Raw genomic sequence first — 24196 nt, 5'->3', positions numbered from 1 at the left:
CCGCCTGAACTTGAAGACGAGAGTAAGTAAATTTACCCCCCATATACAATTTTTGTTCTAAATTAGATTTTAAAGTCGATGACATTTTAAGATAAAGATAGATTTAAATTAGAAACACCGAATTAATCTTCGTAATTTTAAATATTGGCGGCAATACCGTAATTTCAGTATAAAGTTCCCTTAACCTTTTAATGTGTGATTTTTCCAAACCTTACGAAAAAATCATGTTTACTGCAAAATCATTATAATACAGGAAAAATAATAAAAAAATTTAGTATCCAGATTTATATTTTTTATTAAATGTTCTACTTAAAGTGCATTTAAGTTAATGTAAAATGTGTAAAAAATATTTAATACTTTTATAGAGGGCGTGAAACTCGGTCTGGGCGACTTCATTTTCTACAGCGTGCTGGTCGGCAAGGCGAGCTCGTACGGCGACTGGAATACTACTCTTGCCTGTTTTGTAGCTATACTTATTGTAAGTTCTACCTATTACTATTAATTTTACATATTGATGACTCCTGTGTAAACAATCATACGTTTGAAATGCAAATTTTACAAAACTTTGAAATATGATTGACTAGTTTTCGCCCGCGACTCCGTCTGCGTGGAATTAAAAAAAGAAACAAAACTGAGTAGCCTATGTGTTCCTCCAGACTATCCTCTACGTCTATGCCAAATTTTATCGAAATCCGTTTAGCTCTTTAGGATACAAACTATAACAAACATCCATCCATCCATCCATCTAAATTTTCGCATTTATAATATTGGTATGATTACGAATTGTCAGACATACAGTAGACAACATAAATCTGCTCTTCTTTCTATTGTTACTTTTAATTTTCACGGAAATTTATATTCATCAAGTTAATTAAAAAAAAAAAAAGACAAACCGCAAAATTTTAGCTCATGATAGTGTACAGCCGAGGCAACGGACGTCGTTCCATTTTAAAACCTACAATAATTAGAATCTTTTGAAACGAGACAGAAATGCAGCTTATAAATGTATCTATACGAAAAAAAGTCGAAGTCGATTATTATTACACATCTATTTTCTTAATATTATTTTCCCTTTTATTGCACTCGCTGCTGACTAATTATTTGTAGGAAGAGACGAAGTTTGTTTTGTTGCTATTAACAAGGAAATTTTTCCTAAAGTGGACTGTACATGAGCCATCTCAGTGCATTTTTTTTTTCAGGGTCTATGTCTAACGTTACTACTGCTGGCTATATTCAAGAAGGCTCTGCCAGCGCTGCCTATATCAATAACCTTTGGACTTATATTTTATTTCGCGACTCGCGGCGTCGTCAAACCGTTCGCGGACGCGCTCGCAGCTGAACAAGTATTCATTTAGCTACAAAGGAACACAATAACGAAAAAACTAGCATTTTGGTGAAAACTTGGAAACTGACAATTTCACTTACAGGTTTTTATTATTGAAATTATGTTTAATGATTGTTAAAGGAACACTTACCGAGTTCGCTAGGCTAGTTAAATCGAGTAATGAGTCGTAGGTAAAATATTCTACTGCACAAAAGTTGTCCACACTGTAACAGTTCAGTACACTTTTTGTTTATTAACACCCTCAGCACCAAACCCTAAAAAAAATACTATTTTTTTTCTTGGAATTTGTTTAAAACTACATAATATATCATATATTGTTTTTAATCCCCTTTTTTCCCCATTTTTCCTTGGATTTATCCGTGTGACATTTACATACATTGGCTTGGGAATTAGTTCATTTGAAATTCATACATCCAGGCCACATACACAGTGTTCTAGACACTGTGTGACAAAAAGATACGGCGTCCTAGGTGTTAATAAACCCTACTAAAAGTCCGGAATTTAAGTAACTTGTAGTGGGTGGCTTTTGCCGAGTAATAGAACAAAATAGATTATCTCGACTAAATATAGGCAAGAGAATTTAGAACTAGTAGTTACACAATTCTATAATTGAACTGTGTTTTGCTTTTTAATTCTTTAATAAATCACAATTAATATTTGTTTATCTGCCTCCACTTCCATTAACCTCCGCATCCGCATCTGATTCCGTTGAAATCCTAATTTTAAGTACTAAATTACTCAGTACTCGACTAAACTACTAGCCTACGTAAACAAGGCATTAGTGTAAAATTAATATAAGAAAATGAAAACGGCTTTGAATGGGACTCTAATTATTTGAATCGAGTCTAAAATAAATATATTGTAACGATGAGGTATGTTTGTTGTAATTGAGTATAAATCCCCATTGAAAAATAGATAAAAAGTACAATGAACACCCCTATTTAGGTTCCCCTCCGGTAAAAACTTTCATACATTATTTATTACTATAAAATGTTATAAAAAACAGGATTTTTACTTTCAAAAATAATAAAAATCCTATTTTTCGTAACATTATTACTAATATTCGTTTGATATGACCCGGTACCTTGCAAGTGAAATTGGTATAGACTCCAAACTATCAAAAAATCTGTAATCAAATCATTTTTAATATGGTCTAGTACCAGATTGTAACACAGTTTTTATATGAAGAGTTCTCACAACTTACTTACAGAAACTTTGTTTAGGAATTAAAAAATTGACCCCTTGTTGGTGCATTGGCTCTCAAGTTCATCAATATTTGCTCTTAATTAAGACACAAGCGTATTTCTACCGAAAAACACTAACTAAAATCTATTCAGTGATGTTTTATCACAATTTTAAGTTTAATTTGCATTGAAAAAACATTTACATAAGACAAGTCGTTATACAAATCTCCTCAGTGCATTGGCGAATTATCATGTAACTTTAGATATTGTATTAAAATTGCGTTTATATTAATTGAATATCTTTTTAATATAGGTGTCAGAACTCTTCATATAAAAATATTTTTATTTTGTTAATGAAAGCTAATTTAATTATAATTTCCCCCTACATAAAAAAACTTTAGTTTAAGTATGACATTCAAATAATGCAAAATAATCAGAAACGTAGATATTATAATGTAGATATAGAGGAAATGTGAAATATCGCAATAAATATTAAAAAAGACACCCCAAAGAGTAATGTTTGATAGTGTACATAATGAAAATGTTATGTAGATAGATTACTCTGGGTAATTATATTTAAAAATATTACATACAAGTAACACGATTGGTTGATTGTGTTTGTTATAAATCGTTGTTGTGTCCAGTTTGTATCTAAAACAAAGTGCAAGTAGTTTTTATGCCTACAGATATATTGCCAACATGTTAATATTACGAATATAAAAACTAACCATTGCCTATGTTTAGTAAATTCAAAATCTAGATCTTTTATAAACAACATTTACTATAAGAAAATGCCTATTACAACTATTTGATAATTGCCATAATTGTATTATGTAAAAAGATAAATTACTATTGTTAATTTCGAAACTAGTAAACATGGAGGATTAATTGAACGAAACGTTTTGTAATAACAAAGTTTGGAATAATACTGTAGTCTACATTTTAGGTCTTGAGTTAAAATTTAACTAAAATTAAGTTTGAATGTTTACGTATTTATAAACTCATTTGTATTAGATACACATTGGATGATATTAATGTACAATGAACATTTTGTAACTAACCGACAATTAAGTACTTACCTGTTATGTAAAATATATCAACAGATGTAAATTAGCGTAAATAGTTCGAGTAACGCTAGAATAAGTAGTTTTTTTGCTAAATATGTCGATTATCGGACAAAGAATGAAACAATTTATTAGGTAAAATAATAGAATACTTTGTTAGTTTATTGGCAAAATCGCAATTTATCAAATGTCTTAAGCACTGAAAGGGTTTTATTTTTATAGATAGATAGATTTATGGAAACCAGTTATTTACACTTTTGGTGTTACCCTCCTCATAATCATGCCTCTATTGATATGTTAACATTCCATACAATAATTTTAATTATGACACAGAGTGGGTGGTTATAAGTTTTTTTGCAACTAATGTGTGTTAAATATATATTTATTAAAACCTTTTTTTTATTCTACCTCCTAATATTGTTTATAGTTGCCAGTATCATCTTTGCTAATAGCAACATAAAGGAATCCTTAACGTGGTGTACGCGTGAAGTTACGGTACAATAAATACAAAAGAAATAAAACGTGTTTCTATAAATAATTTTATTTTCAATACAAAAAAATATTCAAAAATAATGTGCGTTATTTTTACATTTACAACTTTAAACAAAATAAAAAAAAAACAACGTAAGTTTAAAAAACACGTAGAAAAATGTATAAAAACACGAGATTAATAAAACAATATGAGGAAGAATGTTTGCAATATTTACATACGTTTTATTGCACTTTTTTATGGTAACCTGTAAATATATAAACTATATGTTTGATCTTGCTTGATTCGAAAAAATGTTTATTCAAAAAATTTCATAACTTATCCAACACACTGTTCAGCCTCATTGTTTAATACTTTAATATTTTATAGCCAAAATCTCTGAGATCCAAAACTAATATGAGAACATCAATGTTCTTTGTAAATTCTAATATATTGTACTTAATTTAGATAAATTTTTCAAAACATAATTTTTAGGAATGTGATCTGGAATGATCTAATTGACTCAATTTACTTTTAATGATATCTTTGTACCATATTAGTTTGTTATAATTAAAAAGATATAGTGATTATTTTCTTAAATAAATATTTCTCTTGGTGTCATAACCTCAAATCCCGTTATAACCTAGAATTAACAAATGTTCCACAACCTTATTTTAGATAGGATTAGGGATTTCTACTGGTCCAGTCTTTTTTATTACTTTCAATGGTTCCTTAGGAGGCTGGACTCTATCGGACGGGATTTCTTCTTTTACTGGAATTTGATCTGGGACAGGTTTTTTGGGTCCATTTGGAGTCACAACTTTTATTTTATCTTTGTCCGTAGACTGTGATGGTTGTTTTTTACCCTCAGGTTTCTCGACTTTAGCTGCCTTGACTGGTTCTTGTTGCACAACATTTTGTTTAGCATCTGTTTTAGGTATTTTACTAGGTGTCTCTTTGCTATGCCCTGTTTTTGGTTCTGTTTTAGTATTAACATTTTCCGTTCCTTTCGGCGGCACAGTCTGTTTTTTAGGTGCACTTTTCGGTTCCACAGGAACAGTTTTAGACTCTTGGTTAATTGATTCTTTTTTAACAGTTTTTGGCTTTGTTACACTTTCTTGTTGAATTGGTTTACTTTCAACTCGTTCAGGTTTGTCGTCAGTTTCCTTCTTGGGTTTTGTTTCTACTATTTTGGGTTTAGATTCTTCTTTAATAGGTTTAGTTTCGACTTTTTTAGGTTTTGTTTCTTCTTTAATAGGTTTAGTCTCAACTGGTTTAGGCGTACTTGCAGTTTCTTGTTTGATTGGTTTTGGTTCAACAGGCTTAGGTTTCGTCACAGTTTCTTGTTTATTTACTTTTACGTCATCTTTTTCTGTTTTACTTGATTCTTTTTTTATCTGTTGATTACCGATGTTTGGTTGTTTTTCTAATGGCTTTTGCACAGGTACAGGTTCTTTAGTTTTTTGTACTGGAGGTTTAGGTATATCTATCTTTTCAGCGACTTTCACCTTTTCAGTTTCTGATTTCTGAACTATTTTAGCAGTAGGTGCCGATTCAACTTTGGGTTGTGTCTTTTTTACTTCCGCGTTATTATCCACACCTGCTCGAGTCTTAGAAAAGGCATTCTTTATAAATGGTGGAACTGCAACGGATCCAATATACGATGAATGTGGGCTTCCTATGTACAACTTATCGTTATATACAATAGCGTCACTAACTCTACCGATACTTTTGTCTGTATTAAAATACGATGCAACTATTTCGCCGTCCCAGTTTAGTTGCAATATACCAGACATTGGTGGTAAAATACCAGATAAACTGGAGAAATGTCCAATCTGTAGAAAAGAAATATGTTTTTTAAAACAAGTAATTAATTTGCGTATTTCTCTTAGTTTCAGTACTAACCTTGTATACAATTTCCTCAAATATGACATGTGGATATTGCTCGTTAAGAAATTCGAAAGGTATTTCTATAATTCTAATAAGACGCGCTAAGAATTTCCTTGCTAACGGTGTCTCGGCGAGTGTCCGACTAAGGACTGGATATTCATCTTCGAAGGCGACGTACAATGACACAAGAACACCGGAGCCGTCGGGCAACACTTTCATATTATCTGGAACTCCTGGTAAGGAAATAAAAATGTTTATTTTTCAAACCAATTAAACAAAACTGTTTTTTTTATGACAAAAGAGAATGCTTGCTCGTGTTTTGTTTTAGCCGTGTTCATATTAAACCTCCAAAAACAGTTGTGTAAATATTACGTCGTATTATAGCAGTGAAGTATTGATATGGCTTAGCTTAGTATCATTGCGTTCACCTGTTAAATATGTATTTCTTAACCTCTTGCATTATCATTACAATTATATTCAAAAATGTGAATTCACAATACATTTACGAAACAGATATGAATTTTCGTGTAGATCCTGGCTCACGGACATGTTTCTTTGAACATGGTCAAGTTGGACAAATGATGGAGGTGCATTACGAAGTTTTAGACGGACAACATGGCGATTTGGACATATCTTTCGATATCTTGGATCCAAACGGTGTGAAACTATTATCAGATTACAAGAAATCCCAGAATACGTTTCTTATGGAATTGGAGCATGAGGGTGAATATGTTTTTTGTTTGGATAATTCGTATAGTATCATGAATTCTAAGCTCGTGTTCGTTGATGTGCTGATCGAAAATAAAAATATGGAAGAGGAGCCGACCGTGGTGGAAGGTGAAGAGTTGGAGGAGATTGTACAGTGGACAGGAGTGGATGAAGCTGGAGTAACATATTACATCGACGTAACTAATATAACGGAGTCTTTGATGCGGACTCTCAAGTCAGTAGGCCAGGCGAGACACCAGCTGGAGCGGTACGGCGCAATGAAGTCACGTGACAGTTACACTGCTTTTGAAGACACTTTCATTGTGGATGTGTGGTCAGGTTTTCAAATAACTTTTATGTTCATTGTTGGGATGATACAAGTTTATATGATAAAGAAACTTTTTAATAGCCCATGTTATGTCAATAAATACTAATTTGTCAATAAAAATTATTTCATTTTAATCTCTGTTTATTATATTTATATAATAAATGATCTTTACCTGGTAAACCCGCTGCAAAAACTTCAGTCTTTCCTTTCTTGGGTCCATTAATGTAATATTTAACTACCCTGTAGCGATTTGATTCACTCACTAATACAAATTGATTATCTGGTGATAGAACTACACCATTGGGAAACCAGAGGTCATCAAGAAGCACATCGCTTCTATTAGTTTTTGAATTGTAAAATGACAATCTGAAAGAAAGCTTATTGATAGTTATATTTGATAAAAATAAAAACTGCTCAGATTAATTACATGTTAAAATATCAAAATAATCTTATGCTTGATATTTTTACAGCATGATATGCAGTGAATATGAAGGTCAATGCTTTTAATTTCTTTTTTACTTTTACTTCCCTCTAGTAATACCTACTCTGCATTATGTTATTGTCTATGCATATAGGGCCTTTATATTACTTCATGTTACCCCCTCCTATTAAAAACTTACCTCCCAGATGGGTCAGAAAGTGGTGTCATTGCACCATCCTTTAAGTCATAATCACTTGATGAATGTGTCCAATACAGATTGCCATTCTTGTCTAATGCAATGTCATTAAATATTTTTGGATATCTGTCATTTATTGCCTCATTTGGCAAAACAAGTAGCTGTTTCTTATCATTATTGAGATTTACTTTCCAAATACCATAGTATGCATCTGCTACATATAATAAGTTATTCTTTTCATCTATCTCTAGTCCAAGAGGACGGCCACAGATATGTTCTTGTGTAAGGCCAGCTGAAACAATAAGTTTGTATAACCTTATCATATAATTAAAATAATCATTTATTATCTATAACTCTGGTAACACTATTGTTCGAGTTTTGTAAATAAGTTTAGAATAAATTAAACACTTGTGATACATGATTTATTAAAAAAACAAACTTTTGTTAAGATATTTTAAAACATTATTTTCAATATGTATGACAACAGACTAAAAGTAAAAGAAATAGGTAAAATACATAAAGGTTATCAGTAAAATATATTTGTTTTACAAATAACAAGTTATCATTAACCTGCATTCAATATCAGTAGTTTAAATGCAGTTTAAATATCCATATATAACAACAAATTAAATCAATATTAATGTACTATAAAATACTAGATGTTATCACCTAAAATGCAGTTTTACTATATAGTAATGCCTGGTTCACGCTTGAACAGTACAATTGGACAATTATGACGGCAAGTAACACACTCTGTTAGTTAATTGACAGTCCAATCAGAGTGCTACTGACCAACTGTAAACCGCGCATTAGAGGAAGATTGAAAAATACAACAACACAATAGTTCAAATCAACTTTCAATTGTCAACTAAAAAATCTCCTACTTAAATGTGTTGAATTAAAAAAAATGGTATACTCACTGCAAGGGTGACCTATTTTCGTAACAAAAGTAATATGACCGCCAGGTGAAATTTTTACAACTTCACCGGTAGCAAGACCAGTATAAAGTTCACCATTAAATATTATAAATGATTCAGGTCCAATTAATTTATTGGTAAATAATTTATCCGCATTATTAAGAGCTGCATTAGGAGCTAAAGCTCCACTTCTAGGCTGTGTAGGTTCAAGCCTAAAATTTCAAAATTATTACTTTCACATAACGGTAAAATGGAATAACTTTTTATGCTACTTACTTTATAGCGGTGAACTTCGTATATGGAGGTAAATTCGGAATGAGGAGAATAACAGATATAAATACTGCAAAATATATTAATATCTTCAACGCCAATTTAAAAAGACATGTAAATAACCCCATTTTAGTTCAATTTGTTTAAAAACGCAACAAAAAATACGACACGTCTAATATCTAAAAGTCAAAATGAAGGAAAAAACTCATAACTTGGAACTTGGACTCTGTGGGACGTCAAGTGAATAAGTGAATGTCAAATCGCAAGTGAGTAGACGTGTGCAATCAACAATCAATTCTTAATCCACTCAAAAATTCAGGTCACAAAGATTGGAACAGTTGAGCTGGGGCTCAATCTCAATAGTTTTTTTTATAATAATTATATTTAGATAATTGATTGATAGATAACTGAGAGTGAATAATGAATATGAAGATAACTAGACCTAGTTTAATTTCCTGAACAATTTGCAGGTCCGCATGTCTCCATGCTAGTACAAATTCAGCTGAGCGACGAGCCGGTTCATAAACCTACTCAGAAGTACGCGAGAGCTGATCTGCAATATGCTGGACATCAATATTGTTGAGTTACCATGAACAAGCAAGGATCTCTATGTTTTATAAAACTTTAGGGCCCATTAATGTAAATAATTACACGATGAGTAGATTTAAAAGACCTTTAGTCTACCTTGTTTTCTGGTGCCCGATTTTATTTGAGAATTTTACAAATTAACTTTTCCTACAAGTTACTCCCAGTCTTTCGTGCTCTGTGTCTTTCACTCTTTGCCAAATTAATAACAAACTGTCAAACTCAAACTGGAACATCCTTTTTATTCTGTGAAATCGCCATTTTGGACGTGTTTTTCAGCGATTAATTTACGAAAATTTAATTTTCGTGATGGGTCACGCAAATATCTGGTATTCTCACCCCCGAAGATACGGGCAAGGATCTCGTTCATGGTATATATAGTTTTATAATTTGTGGTACGAAATTGTAAAATTGTGGTTATCTTTGAACACGTGCTTTATAACGAAATTCTTTTCAGCCGAGCTTGTTCTAACCGACATGGACTTATCCGCAAGTATGGTTTGAACATTTGCAGACAGTGCTTCAGAGAATACGCACATGACATTGGTTTTAAGAAGGTAATTATTTTTCTATACTCATTATAAGCAGATTACTATGAACATCAGCTTTTTCTACACCATAAACAACTTTGTGGTCGCTTTTTTTTAAATAACGCACTATCACCTTGAAATTATTACTTTTCATAATGTAGTAAATTCAAGTATATTGCTGATATATCTATGTTGTCTGAAGGAACTTTTTGGCGGCTTTATGCTGCCCTATCGTTCCCCTGACGTATTTTTTAACCAGGGAGCTGGGGTGCGGATGTTTTTTCCTTATTTCAAAAGTATGCTAAGTTTAAACCTAAATTAACGTCTTAATCATAACTATCACAGGAATATCACAATTTTTCTAATACTTCTTAGAAACAATAAAATAAAATTTAGACTACAATTTCAAAACAAAATTAAAAAATAATATTTTTTTTTACAATTCAAGCTAGGAAGGAAGGTATTTGATTGTTTTGTTTGTGTGTTTCTACACTTTGTTAGTTTAAGCTTTGACTGAAGTGATTCGGATAACATAAAGATCTGAACAATATCACTAATGTATTGCAGAAAACTTAAGCTTTTAAACATAGATGTTATTATATATATGTAGTAAATCATTTTTTATTTTGTTTCAGCTGGACTAAGGATGGAGATATCTTAGGTTAATAAACTAAAAAAATAATACCAGTGTTTTATTTCAATAACATTACTATCTAGATATTACAATAGATGTGATTACATCTTGAAAGTTATGAACTGGTACTAAATCCATTCTCAACACACACAGCTTTCACCCTTTGCCTTGAAGCATAGTCCTGGAATATCTCTCATATGTACTAACACATTTTAACATTTTACAACTTATTCTAATGTTGTGATTGATCATAATAATAGTTTTATAATAATCAAATAATACCAAAATTAAATGAATGTACATTTGTTGTGTTTGTACACAATTATCAAATGTAACTGTTTTCTATTAGTCTTAACCTACTTCAGAGTAAAACATACAGAATCTATATTCAATTTATGATATTACAAGTTGTTGGCTATAAGGGGATCCTTGGTAGTACAGCCCCTGCAAATATTTGTCAGCAAGGGACTATTGTAGTTATGAGTTAACAATTTTTTTCCTTGTTCTTTTAGTGAAATATTTTAAAAATGAAAATACATTTATTAATTACATACATTATTTATTTCTAAAAATATAAAAGTATAAAATAAAAACATAAATTACATATTTTTACACATCCTCTTTTGTTTAGGCGGCATTTTGTACATTTACCCAAATCTCTGAAAACCAAAAAATAATATCAATTACTTGCAAAAAATATATTTTAGCATACTACCTTAAGAGTTAACAGTGCCAGTCGTCATAAGCTATTAGGCTTGTTAATAATACCTGTTAAGCAAAACTAACTCTCGCCAGCGATTCCGTCCGCGTGGAATTAAAAATCAATAGAGAGTAGCCAGTTCTTCCAAACTACACTTTCTATGTCTATACCAAATTTTATGTAATTCCGTTCAGCCGTTTAAGCTACAAACTAACAACATCCATCTTTTCGCATTTATAATATTAGTATAATAATTTACCTGCGTGACACCAGCGAGTAGAGAGAATAAACTACGTTGAGGAGGCCGACAATGTTTTTTGCCACCCTCTGCACAACATAGGTTGGGGAAACAATCTACGCTCGAGCTACAGCGTTGTGGAAAGGGGTCGTATTGCGGCGGCGCCGTACATTGCAAGTACTGTTCGAATGACCGCAGTGCTGCAAAATAAGATAAAATAATCACATGCAATTATCAATAAAACAGTCTACCTTCATTTCGATCAGAGTCGAAGTTCAGTAACATTTCATTACGTGAATTGTGAGAAAAAGTGTATTATCAAAAATGTGTAATTTACATTTACTAGTTTTAGAATTAATGCTTACTTGAACTTTACTTTGCTGTGGCGTTAACTGTACTTTGTCCTTAGTAGGGCATCATTAACCTTTATAAAAGGACAGACTTCAAACTGTGAAATTTGCCTATTTGATCACCGCCATTTTGGCGCCAACGGTCGCGATTAGTTATGGTTCGCCACGTTCGGTGGTAGACATGTAGTTTTAATTTTTGCGCATTTTTGTACCCCGCACTAGTGGGTAGATTTGAATCTCTCTCCAATTCTGAAGGGTGCGGCGCCTACGGAGAGATGTGCCAGAGATAGTCGTGTGCAAGCAGCTAATCGTGTCGGTCGTTTAGAAAAGTGCGAGTCCAAAGGTTGCTTTTCCACCAACGCGAATGACAATGGGTGTGTCATTTTGGTCAGGGAACGGGGTCGCTTGGTATTCGGTTACGAGTTTGGAACAATAACAGTGCACCGGGTGCATCTGCAGGCAGCATCGCTGGCGCCTATAGACATGACTCGATTGAGACCGATAGAAACCAGGCATCTACAGGAGGCGAGGTGGGCATCTAACAGGTAAGTACCATTATACCTCAACATCCCCTTCGTTACAATATTAATCCCTCCGGTGTATGCGTAGCCTAAGGGTAGGTTAGGTAGGTAAACTTTACGTCACCATGATGCTATCGAAGTAGTTACATTCTCACTCTTTGGATATCACAGCTGATCACAACAATACGTTCGTGTTTGCGTGTTCACATAGTTTACAACTTACGTGCGTCAATGGCGTTAGCGACGGGCACGAGGTCGAGCCTGGCGCGCGCCGTGCGGCAGTAGGAGCGGGTGCCGTCGGGGCAGCAGACTCGGGGCCAACAATCCGCGTCAGATTTACACGACTGCACCTCGAATAACAGCTCGCCCAGTGGCGCCGCAGGACACTCGCGAGGAATCACGCCAAGTAGAGCTGGAATTTATGTTTTTTTTTTAATTAAAGTGTAGACGAGGTTCCTGTTGTTTCACGATATTCAACTACAAATCAAGCTCAAGGGTTCAAAAATCTATATTATGTCTTCTGCAAGTGCTTGAGCAAGCAGATCTAATCTTCTCTACTGAAATAATGTTATTGGTTGTATTTAAACAATTGTCTCACAATTACACATTTTCACTTATCTCTATTTTTTAATATGATAAGAGTGTATTTTTCTTTTCTTCATGGGTCTATAAACATTTTCTTTTTTAAATAATGATAATAATAAAAGTTAGTTAATTATTTTACGGCTCTTACTCACGTCTACTTTTTTCGGTGACGGCACCGACCAGTTTTAGACCCCTTTCCACAATTTTCGTTTTAATTCAATTACTATATCTATATCATATAGCTATAGTTCAAGAGTTGTGATGTCGATTAACATGCGGTAATACTACACATACGTTGATGGCTTTGCTGCACAGTGGGCCGTGGAGCCGGGTCTCCCTTGACGCAACGTCCCTGACAGCACACCTGGTCGGCGCCGCTGCTCGCTCTGCACTGGGAATTGGTCTCGCAAGGGATCGGGAATAAAACCACGGGCGCCGCCTTTTTTGGACAAACGTACTTCTGTGTTTTCCCTGCATTTTGAAGCAAAAAGTCAACTAGAATGTCATCATTGGATTTTAATTCATTGGATTGTAAGTACTGTTGCATAGGTTTATCCATCAGATAAATTGTCGTATACAGTATCTACAAAAACAAATGTTGCGAAACAAAAAGATGGTTAATTCAAAATTTAAATGTAATTTAATGTGATGTGTAGTGAATTAACAGATTAAATTTTGGCCTTCATCGCTTATCGGAATTACAGTGTTGTTTCATTCATTAGACAAAGTCCCAACAGATTTGAAACTTCATTCTTTGTCTTCGTCTATGAACGTCGTTGATCACCTCGGTGTTCTTATTGCTGGGTTGCGTCCCTTTCGTATAAATAAAGTATGAGAAACTTACCGACTTTAGCAGGCGCAGCGGTAGCTGGAGTGGGCGGGTTCTGTATAGGCAGCAGCTGGAAGAACGGTCTAGGCGGTTCCGTGGTAGTTGTTGTGGTAGTCGGCGCAGGCGTGGTCGTCGTGGTGGTAGAGCTGGTGGTGGTGGTACTCGGGGTTGTAGTTGTGGTCGTTGTGGTGGTGGTAGTGGTGGTCGTTGTGCTAGTGGTGGTGCTGGAACTACTTGTGCTGCTACTCAACTCGACTACACTACTGCTCGGCTCGCCACTAGTTCTACAACATTCGGAAATTACTTCGAATGGCAATAGAATAGTGCAACGTTTGTGTAATGGTAGTGTTCAATTGTGATAACTTAATGAGTTTGTGCTAATATAAACTAATTGAGCTGCAAGCGACTGGTACTAAGAACATTATTTAATTAAACCTTTACAAAATATTTCATCTGAGTACAATTAGTTTCGCTTGTGGTAATCAAATCATCACGTAATACGCTCGAATAATGTTCATAAGCATTAAGCATTCAAAGCAATAAAAAATTGTATGTACTTAAGATCTATTATGGCGGATGTTCTTAATTACGACAAAATTATAGATCTTCAAAATGGCTCCGAAGTATAAAAAAACAAAGAAAAGCAAAGTTTCAAAAATCAATGGACCCGATTGATTGGATTATTTCCAATATATAGGTTGACGGTAGACGGTATTACTGATGGTGTCATTAAGGCCTAGGTGTAAAAAACAGAGTTCATAGACTGGAAGATAAATCTATTACGAAACTTGATTGCAAGACGATGAGGCCTCAAATGATGGATTTGGTTTGACCGCGCGGCTGCTTGGCCTCTCACTTTTAGTACATATACTAGTGTAGTTGCGTACGTACTTATAATCAAAAAATGTTCCTAACTTAATTTTTTTAGATGAAATTTACGATTGCTTGAATTCACAAACGAATGAGTTTACAAAACTATTAAATGTAATCTTTTATATTCTTGTGTTATAAAATTAAAGAGTAGCTAGACAATATTTCGATGTAACGCATTAAGGTAACGCATTATATTTAGTTTATTAACGTTAAAACTGTTACTTTCTTGTGTAACAACATGAAGTGTTCCTTATTTACTTTCTTGCTATGGGTATGATTACGTAATAAAGTTACTTTATTTCGAAACAAAATGTTTTTTAATCACTAATTTATTTACCTGCGTATTTTATTTATTTATGTAAAATGAACAAGGCGAGATAAACCACTGAGAAGGAGAGAAAGGCATTGCAAAGGAGAAAAAAGGAAAGAAAGAACTTTTTCTTTACAAATAGCATACAAAAAGCAATCTTTGGTATATAAAGAAATCTTTAAGACTCGCGGGAAAAGCCTACATAATAAAATATGAGATTCTAGACTTAAAATATGAATTCTAGAAGCATCTAATTCCTATCTACTAATGCGATCTCATTGGACGGACTTACCGAACAGCGGCTGCCCTGTTCACACCTTTTGTACAGAAACCCTTGCAGCAGAGGTGCTGGGCGCCCATCACGCCGCACTCGCCGTGCTTGCGGCACGGCAGCGGGAATAGGTCCAGCCAGCCGCTGCTCGTCCGCACAGACGGACAGGATAACGACTGACTCTCACCTAAAAAATACAAGCAAAATGATTTAAAGACTACATCAAAGGAAATTAGAACAGGGAAACATTAGTGGCGATATAATATAGACTTTGTGAAAGGCATGTTCTGGACGAATTTCGAAAGTTCTTTTTGGTAACATTCTCCAAAAGCCATCTTCATAACGGCGGTATACTATGGGTTTGGCTATAACAGATTATGACGTTGCTACGCGGATTATTTATAGTTCCTGTGTAATAATTTTAGAGCCATGAGTGTAATTTAATTATTTAACTTTATTTAAATACTAACTAGTGTATTACGACTATTTAAATGAGAATCTGATACTGTTCACTTTTATTTTATTTCTGTTTTGACATAACTAAAATAATTATATTGACGTTGACGATAAGTGACAATACAAAATTTTATTTCTTCAAAGTTTTTCCTAACTGTAATCGTTAATATTATTGTTTTTAGACGACGTTTAATTTAGTTAAATTAGTTAATCATGGTGGTGACTAAAAATGTGAAGCTACCGGAATGCAACGAGCTGATGGTGCCCGAAGTTGACCTGTCGACTGCGACACTGATGAGCGCAGGGCCACACCTGGGCAAAGAATGCGAGTCCGTAAATAACGAGTTCATGTTGTGCCGCTATGAACGCAATGACCCCCGCGCATGTCTCGACCTCGGCAGGAAAGTCACCGCGTGTACTCTCAACTTCTTCAAGAAAGTGAAGAAAAACTGCTTGGAAGAGTTCAACCAGTACAGCAACTGTGTAGATAAGAGCTCCGGGCGTTTCGCGCTAAGATATTGTCGAACAACTCAAGCCGTCTTCGACGAATGCATGTTAACTAAATTGAAGATGGAGAGGCCGGACTTTGGTTACTTTACGCGCGCCAGAGTGCATTGCAGCCCGAGCACGGCGCCCTCTGCGCCGCCCTGCCCCTGCCACAAGAAGTATCGTGACGCGACGCCCTCCTTGCCGGACTCCAGGCCGCGACCACCGGCCAGATTCACTAGTCGCTACTACCATGTCACCGAATAAACATCTCAATAAAGTTTATTCATTTATTCAACGAAATCTACTTTTATATAATGGCCCAAGCTGGTCCTTTTTTGAGACTCAAATCGAAGTATTAAAGAATTGTACTGTTCATATTTAGAATACACTTTACATTGCCCGTGACATGTTAAAGTGCCGCTTTTACAGGATTACCGCTACTCCGATTATTTCTTATTCCCCTGAATCTGTCAGATATATTCCAGTAACTTTTATAAAATACGATAGATAGTTGTTTTAACATGTTTAATTTTATTTTATTACAAAATGTGTATTACTAAATAACAGCAGGAAGCAAGATTTGATGTCAGGGATAAAACAATCTTCAAAGAAATTATAATTTAACATTCACGCAATTACCTACAAAACAGACATGATATATTTAATTTATATGTATATTTACATGTTGCTTCACAGAAAGTTTCCCAATGTGCATAATCTCTGCTTCATAATATTTAGTAACATTTTGGTGTGTTTACAAAGTGTTTTGTGTTGCTAATATTTGTGATATGTTAGATCGGAACGTTATATCAAGTTTTATATAATTATAACGTAAAACAAAATAATTGAATAAAGCAAGTAAGCTCTTTGAATTAAATCGATATTTTTGTACATCAATAGTATATGATTATTGTTGTCATATATATTTTTTAAACCGTAGATAGATGAACATATAAACTAGGTCAGTCAAAACCTTAGTTATAAAAGATTCCTGAATATTGGTTCGGTTTTTGTGTTTTTTTAAGAACAAAGAAAGTAGCGGATTTTTCTTCTTATTTTTTAACATAAATGATATTTGTTGGTGTCGCACTGGGATTGTTACTTTATTACTAGAGAGCGATCGACTGCCGGCGGTGGCTGAGCGAAGGTCGTCACAAATGCACCGTTAAGTGGGTAAGCAGCTCGAGTACATTTCGTAACTAGATTTGTTTATAATTGTGTACTGAATACGACAATGTTTCAAAGGGTTAGTAAGGCATAGAAATTAATCTTAATATAGCACTAGTGGAATTGCCCAAATTTTTATGTTTTTATTAATAACTACGTTCGTATTTTAATTTGTAGTTTTGTATGTATTGGTATAACTCAAAAACTACTCGGCCGATTTCTAAAAGTTTTCACAATTAAAAAATACGTTATCAGTGAGTGAAACAGGTTGTTTTTTTTATTTTATTGTTTAATTTCACGCGGATGAAGTTGCGAGCAACAGCTAAGTTTTAATATAATCGCTCGTTGATTCGATCTAAAAATTCACTGCAATAAGTCACAAAAGAACAGACATTTAACCACATTTTTAGATTTAAAAAAAAAAGTTGTAATCAGTTGTAACACAAAAGTTTTACTATTGGTAGTCGCCGAGAAGTCGAATTTTAGTTTCTTTTTTTCTGGACTACTACGTAGAAAATATTTAATGATAATTCAACAGAAGACTACCCGTGTGTTTGTTAATAAAAATAGTTATAACTGATATTTCTCCTTTTTTGTATTGAAAAATATTCGTAACAACTTAACTCTTTGTCTAGATTAATCTCATTAGATTGTAAATGATCGAAGAATAAATGTTTTTCAATATTTTTATATTTCTGAACATATATCGTACATACAATAAAATTATTAGTTTCATCTTATAGCCGAAAAGTTATTTTTTTATTGAATATGCAACAAAATATCCACATGATTTTTTCCATACTTACATAAACAAATGTATTATGTAAGTATGGAAAAAATCATTTCATAATAACAAAGAGAATCAGGTTTAAGGAGCTTTAAAAAAGTAAAAGTAATACACAGCCCGACTTATTGACCCCCATTCACCTGGAAATTAAAAACTTACGACCGTGAAATATTTATTGTTATAAATTAGCAGTTCTGTTATTGAATAACAGTCTATGCAAATATTTTATAGGAAACTTTTAATTTAAATATTACATAATATATTAACTATATTTATTTCGGATATGTTAGAGAATTGAATTGATATACATAAACTTTAAAGATATAGCGTTCGATGCGGCATTTAATAGGGATGATAAAGATCTTCAGAGCGTCGGAGGCTCAATGGTTTAAGCAATCTGTGTGTGTTGTGTAATCTACAGGTCTTGGGTTCGAATCCCGCCATGTACCAATGTGATATTTTTTGAATTTTCATATGTACATAATTTACCCGACGTTCTAAAGGTGAAGGAAAACATCATGATGCAACCTGCATATATCGGCTAAGAAATTCAAAGATATGTCTGAAGTCAACCAACCCGCACTTGTCCAGCGTTGTTGACTTTGACCAAGTCGCCACTAACTTAGGGTAGGCTCCGAGCCCCTGGGGATGTATAGTGAGCTGATGGTGATGATAAAATATCTTCACAATTTAGATCTTTGTGTGAATACGACCTGAATGATCTTTTTTTATCACTACCTAATGGAGAATACCGTTTATTTATTTATTACTTACGAGCTGTTGCCTGCCACTTCGTCTGCGTGGTATTAGAAAACATACGAACTATATAAATTACAAAAAGCTACGTATCCCTCGGGAACCGGACATTTCTCGGGGATGAAGCTTATCCCATGTGTACTCCAGACTTTGTTTTATATCTGTGCCAAATTTCAATAAGATATGTTGAATCGTTGCAGAATGATCGAGTAAACATTAAAAAAATAAATTGATGAATCCCACGGGAACGGTAACTATTTCCGGGATAAAAAGTAGCCTATGTGTTCTTCCAGACTATGTTCTAAACCTGTGCCAAATTTCATGGAGATCAGTTAGGCCGTTTAGGCTACAAAGACTAACAAACTTCCATCCATCCATCCATCCTTCCATCTAAACTTTTGCATTTATAATATTAGTAAGTATAATATTAGTAAGATTGACCGAAATTGCTACGTTCACAAGCAACTAAAGAATAATTCGATCTGCCTTTGTTCAGAACTCAGAAGTGAACTATCAACAAAAGTGAGTCATAGACTGGATTAATTGACATAACTGGCATAAGTAAAATTAATATGGCACTTACTTTGAACCAGTTGTAACTATAATTTGATTGAATTATAACGCACTTAATGTAAGGAACCTTGAGCTCGATCCGGCGACAGCAAATTAAGTTCAAATATACGTTATTGAGACGAATCTTTTTATTTAAGTTGCTAAGGTGGTTTTAGATTTCCCCGACTGACCTGCATGCAAGGTTGCATTTGTAGAACAAAAGGTAAAAATAATATTAATGAAATAGCAAACTGGTTTACATAATTATCTATATTAATTGTAAAGTCTAACTATGATAGAGCCCTTCAATGGCTACGAAGGAGGGATCCCTTTATGTTTGGTAGATAGTGTCAACTTAACAGAAGAAATCGAAAATAAGCAATCATATAAGTAATGTAGTATTTATTTTTAAATAATCGTTTTTTCATAGAAATTGTCAAAAATTGTATGTAATACTTAAGTACAAATATTCAATTACTCAAAATGTATGGCCACAAGTATACATTCATTACTAAAATACAGGGATACCTCATTTAATGCAATCGGCATTTAATGGTTTAAAAGTCGCTGAGCGCGGTAGAGACATTGTAGATGTTGCTTTTAGTAATTCTATTCAGATGATGAGGTTATGCTTCGCTGGTTTCGGTATGTTGAAAAGATGAGTTAAGAAAGATACACAAAGAAAAAATTTATTGTAAAACTTGAATGCCAGCGTTGTCTTTTTCTTACGCGAAAATAAATAAATATATTTTGCAATAATGTTTACATTTAATAGTGAACATAAAGTACAGTCATATTATATATTATTACCAACAATCTAACCGGATAGACCGGTTATATGCCTTAATACAAGCAGTCCCATACTACTACCGACTTTCTTTCTTAGCTATTTCCTCAATTTGAACACGATTATAAACTTGTGTACATGCTTATTCGCTTCGATTATAAATTCAGCTTTAATTTTTATAGAACACATAAATTACATATCTAAATTCAACCGCAACTAGACATACTCGTGTTAGGCTGTCACGCGTTTAAGTATATTAAAACATTAAAACTATTATGAATTTACTAGCTTTGGCCCGCGACTACGCTCGCGTGAGATTAAAAAAAACAAAACTTAGTAGCCTATGTGTTCTTCTAGACTATACTCTACATTTATTCCAAATTTTATCGAATTCCGGTCAGTCGTTTTGGCTACAAACTCTAACAAACATCCATCCATCTATCCATCCATCCATCCATCTAAACTTTCACATATGTAATACGAGCTTTCGCCCGCGAGTCCGTCCGCGAGGAATTAAAAAAAACTAAATCAAATAGCCTATGTGTTCTTCCAGACTATGCTCTACATCCATGCCAAATTTCATCGAGATCCGTTCAGTCGTTTAGGCTACAAACTCTAACAAACATCCATCCATCCATCTAAACTTTCGCATTTATAATATTAGCAAGATTGATAAGATTATCTACATAAAGGTGGGTAATGTTTCAAAAAAAAAAAAATTAGGGGAGGTCTATGTTCAGCCGTGGGCAAACAAAGGTTGATGATGATGATGATGAATAATTAGACTTTGGTCTTCAAAAATAAGCGATTCACGCATTCCTTTTTGTTACTTTCTTGCTACTACGGTCTTTTGCAAAGGCTGCAGAAGATATCCTGCTGGCTAGGGGTCAACCCAAGGTCAGTTAAAACGTGACAATATTTCTAAAATATTGTCGATTAACATTAATTTAAATACTATTGGGATGATACTTTATGTGACAAAATATTTTCAACCACTCGTTGAAGTCTTTTGTATGTAAATTTCAATTATTACTTAACCGTAGAGCGAGTGAAACGAACCTAGAAGCTTTATCTTAAAGTTTATTATCTACATACTTTATAAGCAGCTTAAGACTTTATCGATTAGAACAATAACAAACACTTCTGTTTTATAATAATCCTAATATTAAGTAATACTTGTTAAGGTGCCTTACATAATCATGGTTTTCCCAAAATGTCATATTATGCAAGCATTATTTTGTTGTGCACATGTATCTGAGACAGCAAGCTTGTGCAAATTATGTCGGTTACGTGTAAATCCGGTTCATTAATGTTTCTTTTAAAAGTATTTCTTGCAATTGGTTTAATTGCATCGAATGACCATAAGGAGATTTATCTGCATAAAATAGTTGTCTTAATAATTTATAGTTCATTGACTGCATCTCATCATTTGGGACCCAAATTCGGTAAGACGAAAACATTCTACATTTTGTAACTAATGCATGTGAAGTAATTTTAGCATAATTTTAGATTATTTAATAAGAGCTTTACATTATTTCAATTTGATGTATATTTTGCGGATAGATAATAATGTAAGTTAAAATTATTGGGTACCAGATATAAACCGAGGTGTTTGAACTATTATGAAATAAACAACAATGCCAGGGCGTAAAGAATAAAATAGGACTATAATAAGTAACAGTATTAGCGAAAAGAAACGTCAATCATTATAACGCGTACGTCTGTTACACCAATCCGTTTGGAAACGTTTTTACATTAACCTTACGTAATTATTGTCTGAGAGAAATCAATGTTACAATTTCTATAAAGTGAATAATAAGATATTAAGTGTAGGTATGTATTTTTACCCTTTACTTCAGATTTTGTCCCGCACGTCGTCACAATATTGCATTAACAAAGCTTTTGCCCGCGACTTCGTTCATGCGAATTAAAAATAACAAAGTAATAAACGGTTTCAGACAGACAGCATTCTTGTACTAATTATCCTGATTCGATTGGTCCATCCATGGATCCATCTTTCGCATTTATAATACAGTATAGATAAATGAGATTAATAAGTGTATTTCGAAGAAGTACACCCTGGCTCAAAAACCTACGCCAGTCGTTCGGAAAGAACACCGGTTTGCTTTTTATAGCTGCGGTCTTATGAATGCAAGTTGCCCTAACGATCTCCGAACATCGAAAAAAGATAGCATTTTAAGAAGAATAAATCATAAGACGACCAACAAATTCGCTTTTGTTACAGAAAGGACAAAGCAAATCTTGGTAGAGTTTATTTTGTATTACGAATGAATTGTGCTTGGGAATTTGACCTTATTACATTAGTCGTTCAAAGAACCTAAAGTAGCACAACCAGTCTCTACTAAACAGTATTAATCTAAATAGATGAAAGATAAATACAACATTGTACAACAAAAACCCGGATATTAACTACTTAAAAAAAGTCTTCGGAAGATTAAAATTATTCTCATAATATCAACAGCGAATAATAAGCGTATCTAAAAATGTCATCAATTTTTCATATTGGAATTATTATCCAATTTAAAAATTACTGATGTTTGTTATTTTTTAATTTTGTAAGATGTTATACAAATCCATAGTGGTGAATATTAACTAGGTAAATTGAATATTATTAGCATAAATAGTGGTTTAAAATATATTTATGTGATTCCATTTCAACTCATTTAACTATTACACAGTCTTATACTCGTAATTAGCGCGTAAAGGAACACTGCTATTAACTGTAAGAAAACCGATTGCTAAACTTTTCTTCAAATGGGACATTAATAATTGTTTAAATTGCAAACATTTTTTATATTTTTAACGTCGGTTTACCTTGTCGTAACCGTAGTAACGTAAGATTGAAACGTCTAGAAGTTAATGCAAAGCTCGTGGGTTCGAATCCCAACAATACATATGTAAGTACTTGTAGGCACTACTCATTCCTAGTTAGCTTTCACAACAGTAAAAACTATTTCAATTTTTATGTAAACCGTTTAAATGTTTAGCCTATCATTAATTTTTGCTTTATTAATAGGTCAGGCTTCATTTATTATTATTTAATCTTAATTGTTTATTTAAAAAATAATGAATTTCTTGTTTTACCAGAGAAAGACTTATTAAAATGTTCACCTGTAGATTAGTTTTCATTAATGTGATCGTATTCAAGAAGATTTTTTATAAATCCTAACGACGTTTAGTAAAATCCGTAAAAACGGTTTAAAAAACTCACCCAAAGTCAGTGTTGCCGCTAAAATAAACAACGTTAAAACATTTCGGTGATTCATTTTGTTCTTATATCACTTTAGAAATATCACATTAGTTCACGACAATTACACTTCCAGTTCGTTGGTTTGAACGTTGTTCGCAATTACTGATGACTGCAGGCTCTCGGAGTAAGGTGTGGTCCGCCACTGGAGCCGCAAACGAATGCCGCTCGGGAGCAGTCGGTTGCATAAGTACTTGCGACTCTTGATACAGATTATCATTTGGCGGACACCGACCACTTTCGCTGCACTTTACTGCTTCAGTGTGTTTAAGTTAAGTTGTCCTCTTACCGACTTGATTGCGGTCGGCGAACGTAATACGTGCTTACAATGCCTCGTTATAATAGTGTAGACAGTTTGTGATATAACAGCATTTTGGTATCGATCTATTTCAAACTATTTTTAATTTAAGTAACTACTTAAAGAATGGCTTTGAAAGAGTTAAATAACAATTTAAAATTCCATTTCAAATATTGAAAATTCAAAAGGGCGATTTCATTTTTTGGGAGATCAGTTAATCAGGAAAAAAATATCACAACACGTAAATTAGTATTTACGTGAAATGATAACTTTTGCAGCTGTTGTATATTATCGGGTCTTTTTATAGCAACAATGTATCAGCAAAGGCTTATAAGATAATTATATTTCCATGCTATTCTATGCGAGTAAATAGTAAAAAACGAGTTGTTTATTGTTCCACTATTAGTTCTAGACACTC

The 24196-nt window shown here is 33.5% G+C and overlaps 4 protein-coding genes and 1 pseudogene across 4 annotated transcripts in view; 3 read left to right on the top strand and 2 right to left on the bottom strand.

The window, feature by feature from the left end:
* The window catches only part of LOC106100919 (presenilin homolog), a 5211-nt gene extending 3603 nt beyond the window's left edge, over nucleotides 1-1608 (top strand). Inside the window, exons 7-9 of the mRNA XM_013279984.1 lie at nucleotides 2-22; nucleotides 366-478; nucleotides 1200-1608. Coding sequence (XP_013135438.1) covers nucleotides 2-22; nucleotides 366-478; nucleotides 1200-1355 — 290 coding nt within the window. The 3' untranslated portion in view covers nucleotides 1356-1608. The remainder of the gene's footprint in view (nucleotide 1; nucleotides 23-365; nucleotides 479-1199) is intronic.
* Nucleotides 1609-4122: 2514 nt separating this feature from the next.
* On the bottom strand, nucleotides 4123-9043 carry LOC106101054. Its single transcript, XM_013280148.1, has 6 exons — nucleotides 8799-9043; nucleotides 8526-8734; nucleotides 7609-7897; nucleotides 7161-7354; nucleotides 5968-6185; nucleotides 4123-5897 (listed from the first exon to the last, which is right to left on the bottom strand). Exons 1-6 carry the CDS (start codon nucleotides 8918-8920, stop codon nucleotides 4737-4739), a joined length of 2193 nt encoding a protein of 730 aa, XP_013135602.1. The 5' UTR covers nucleotides 8921-9043; the 3' UTR covers nucleotides 4123-4736.
* Nucleotides 6214-7124, top strand: LOC106101058 (transmembrane emp24 domain-containing protein 1-like). Its single transcript, XM_013280152.1, has one exon. The coding sequence runs from the start codon at nucleotides 6390-6392 to the stop codon at nucleotides 7092-7094; it is 705 nt and encodes a 234-aa protein (XP_013135606.1). The 5' UTR covers nucleotides 6214-6389; the 3' UTR covers nucleotides 7095-7124.
* Nucleotides 9044-11167: 2124 nt separating the features above from the next.
* LOC106101056 (integumentary mucin C.1-like) lies at nucleotides 11168-23707 on the bottom strand. The gene is made up of 7 exons (XM_013280150.1): nucleotides 23445-23707; nucleotides 15240-15405; nucleotides 13780-14048; nucleotides 13230-13406; nucleotides 12574-12762; nucleotides 11501-11679; nucleotides 11168-11200 (listed from the first exon to the last, which is right to left on the bottom strand). The coding sequence occupies exons 1-7, from the start codon at nucleotides 23497-23499 to the stop codon at nucleotides 11189-11191; spliced, it is 1047 nt and encodes a 348-aa protein (XP_013135604.1). The 5' UTR covers nucleotides 23500-23707; the 3' UTR covers nucleotides 11168-11188.
* On the top strand, nucleotides 15786-16538 carry LOC106101059 (annotated as a pseudogene).
* Nucleotides 23708-24196: the final 489 nt, after the last annotated feature.

The sequence above is a fragment of the Papilio polytes genome, unplaced genomic scaffold, assembly GCF_000836215.1.
Source record: "Papilio polytes unplaced genomic scaffold, Ppol_1.0 DF824024.1, whole genome shotgun sequence".
NCBI classification, from domain to species: Eukaryota; Metazoa; Arthropoda; class Insecta; order Lepidoptera; family Papilionidae; genus Papilio; species Papilio polytes.
The sequence above is the reverse complement of the archived record's forward strand: the minus strand, read 5'-3'. Positions and strand labels throughout refer to the sequence as shown.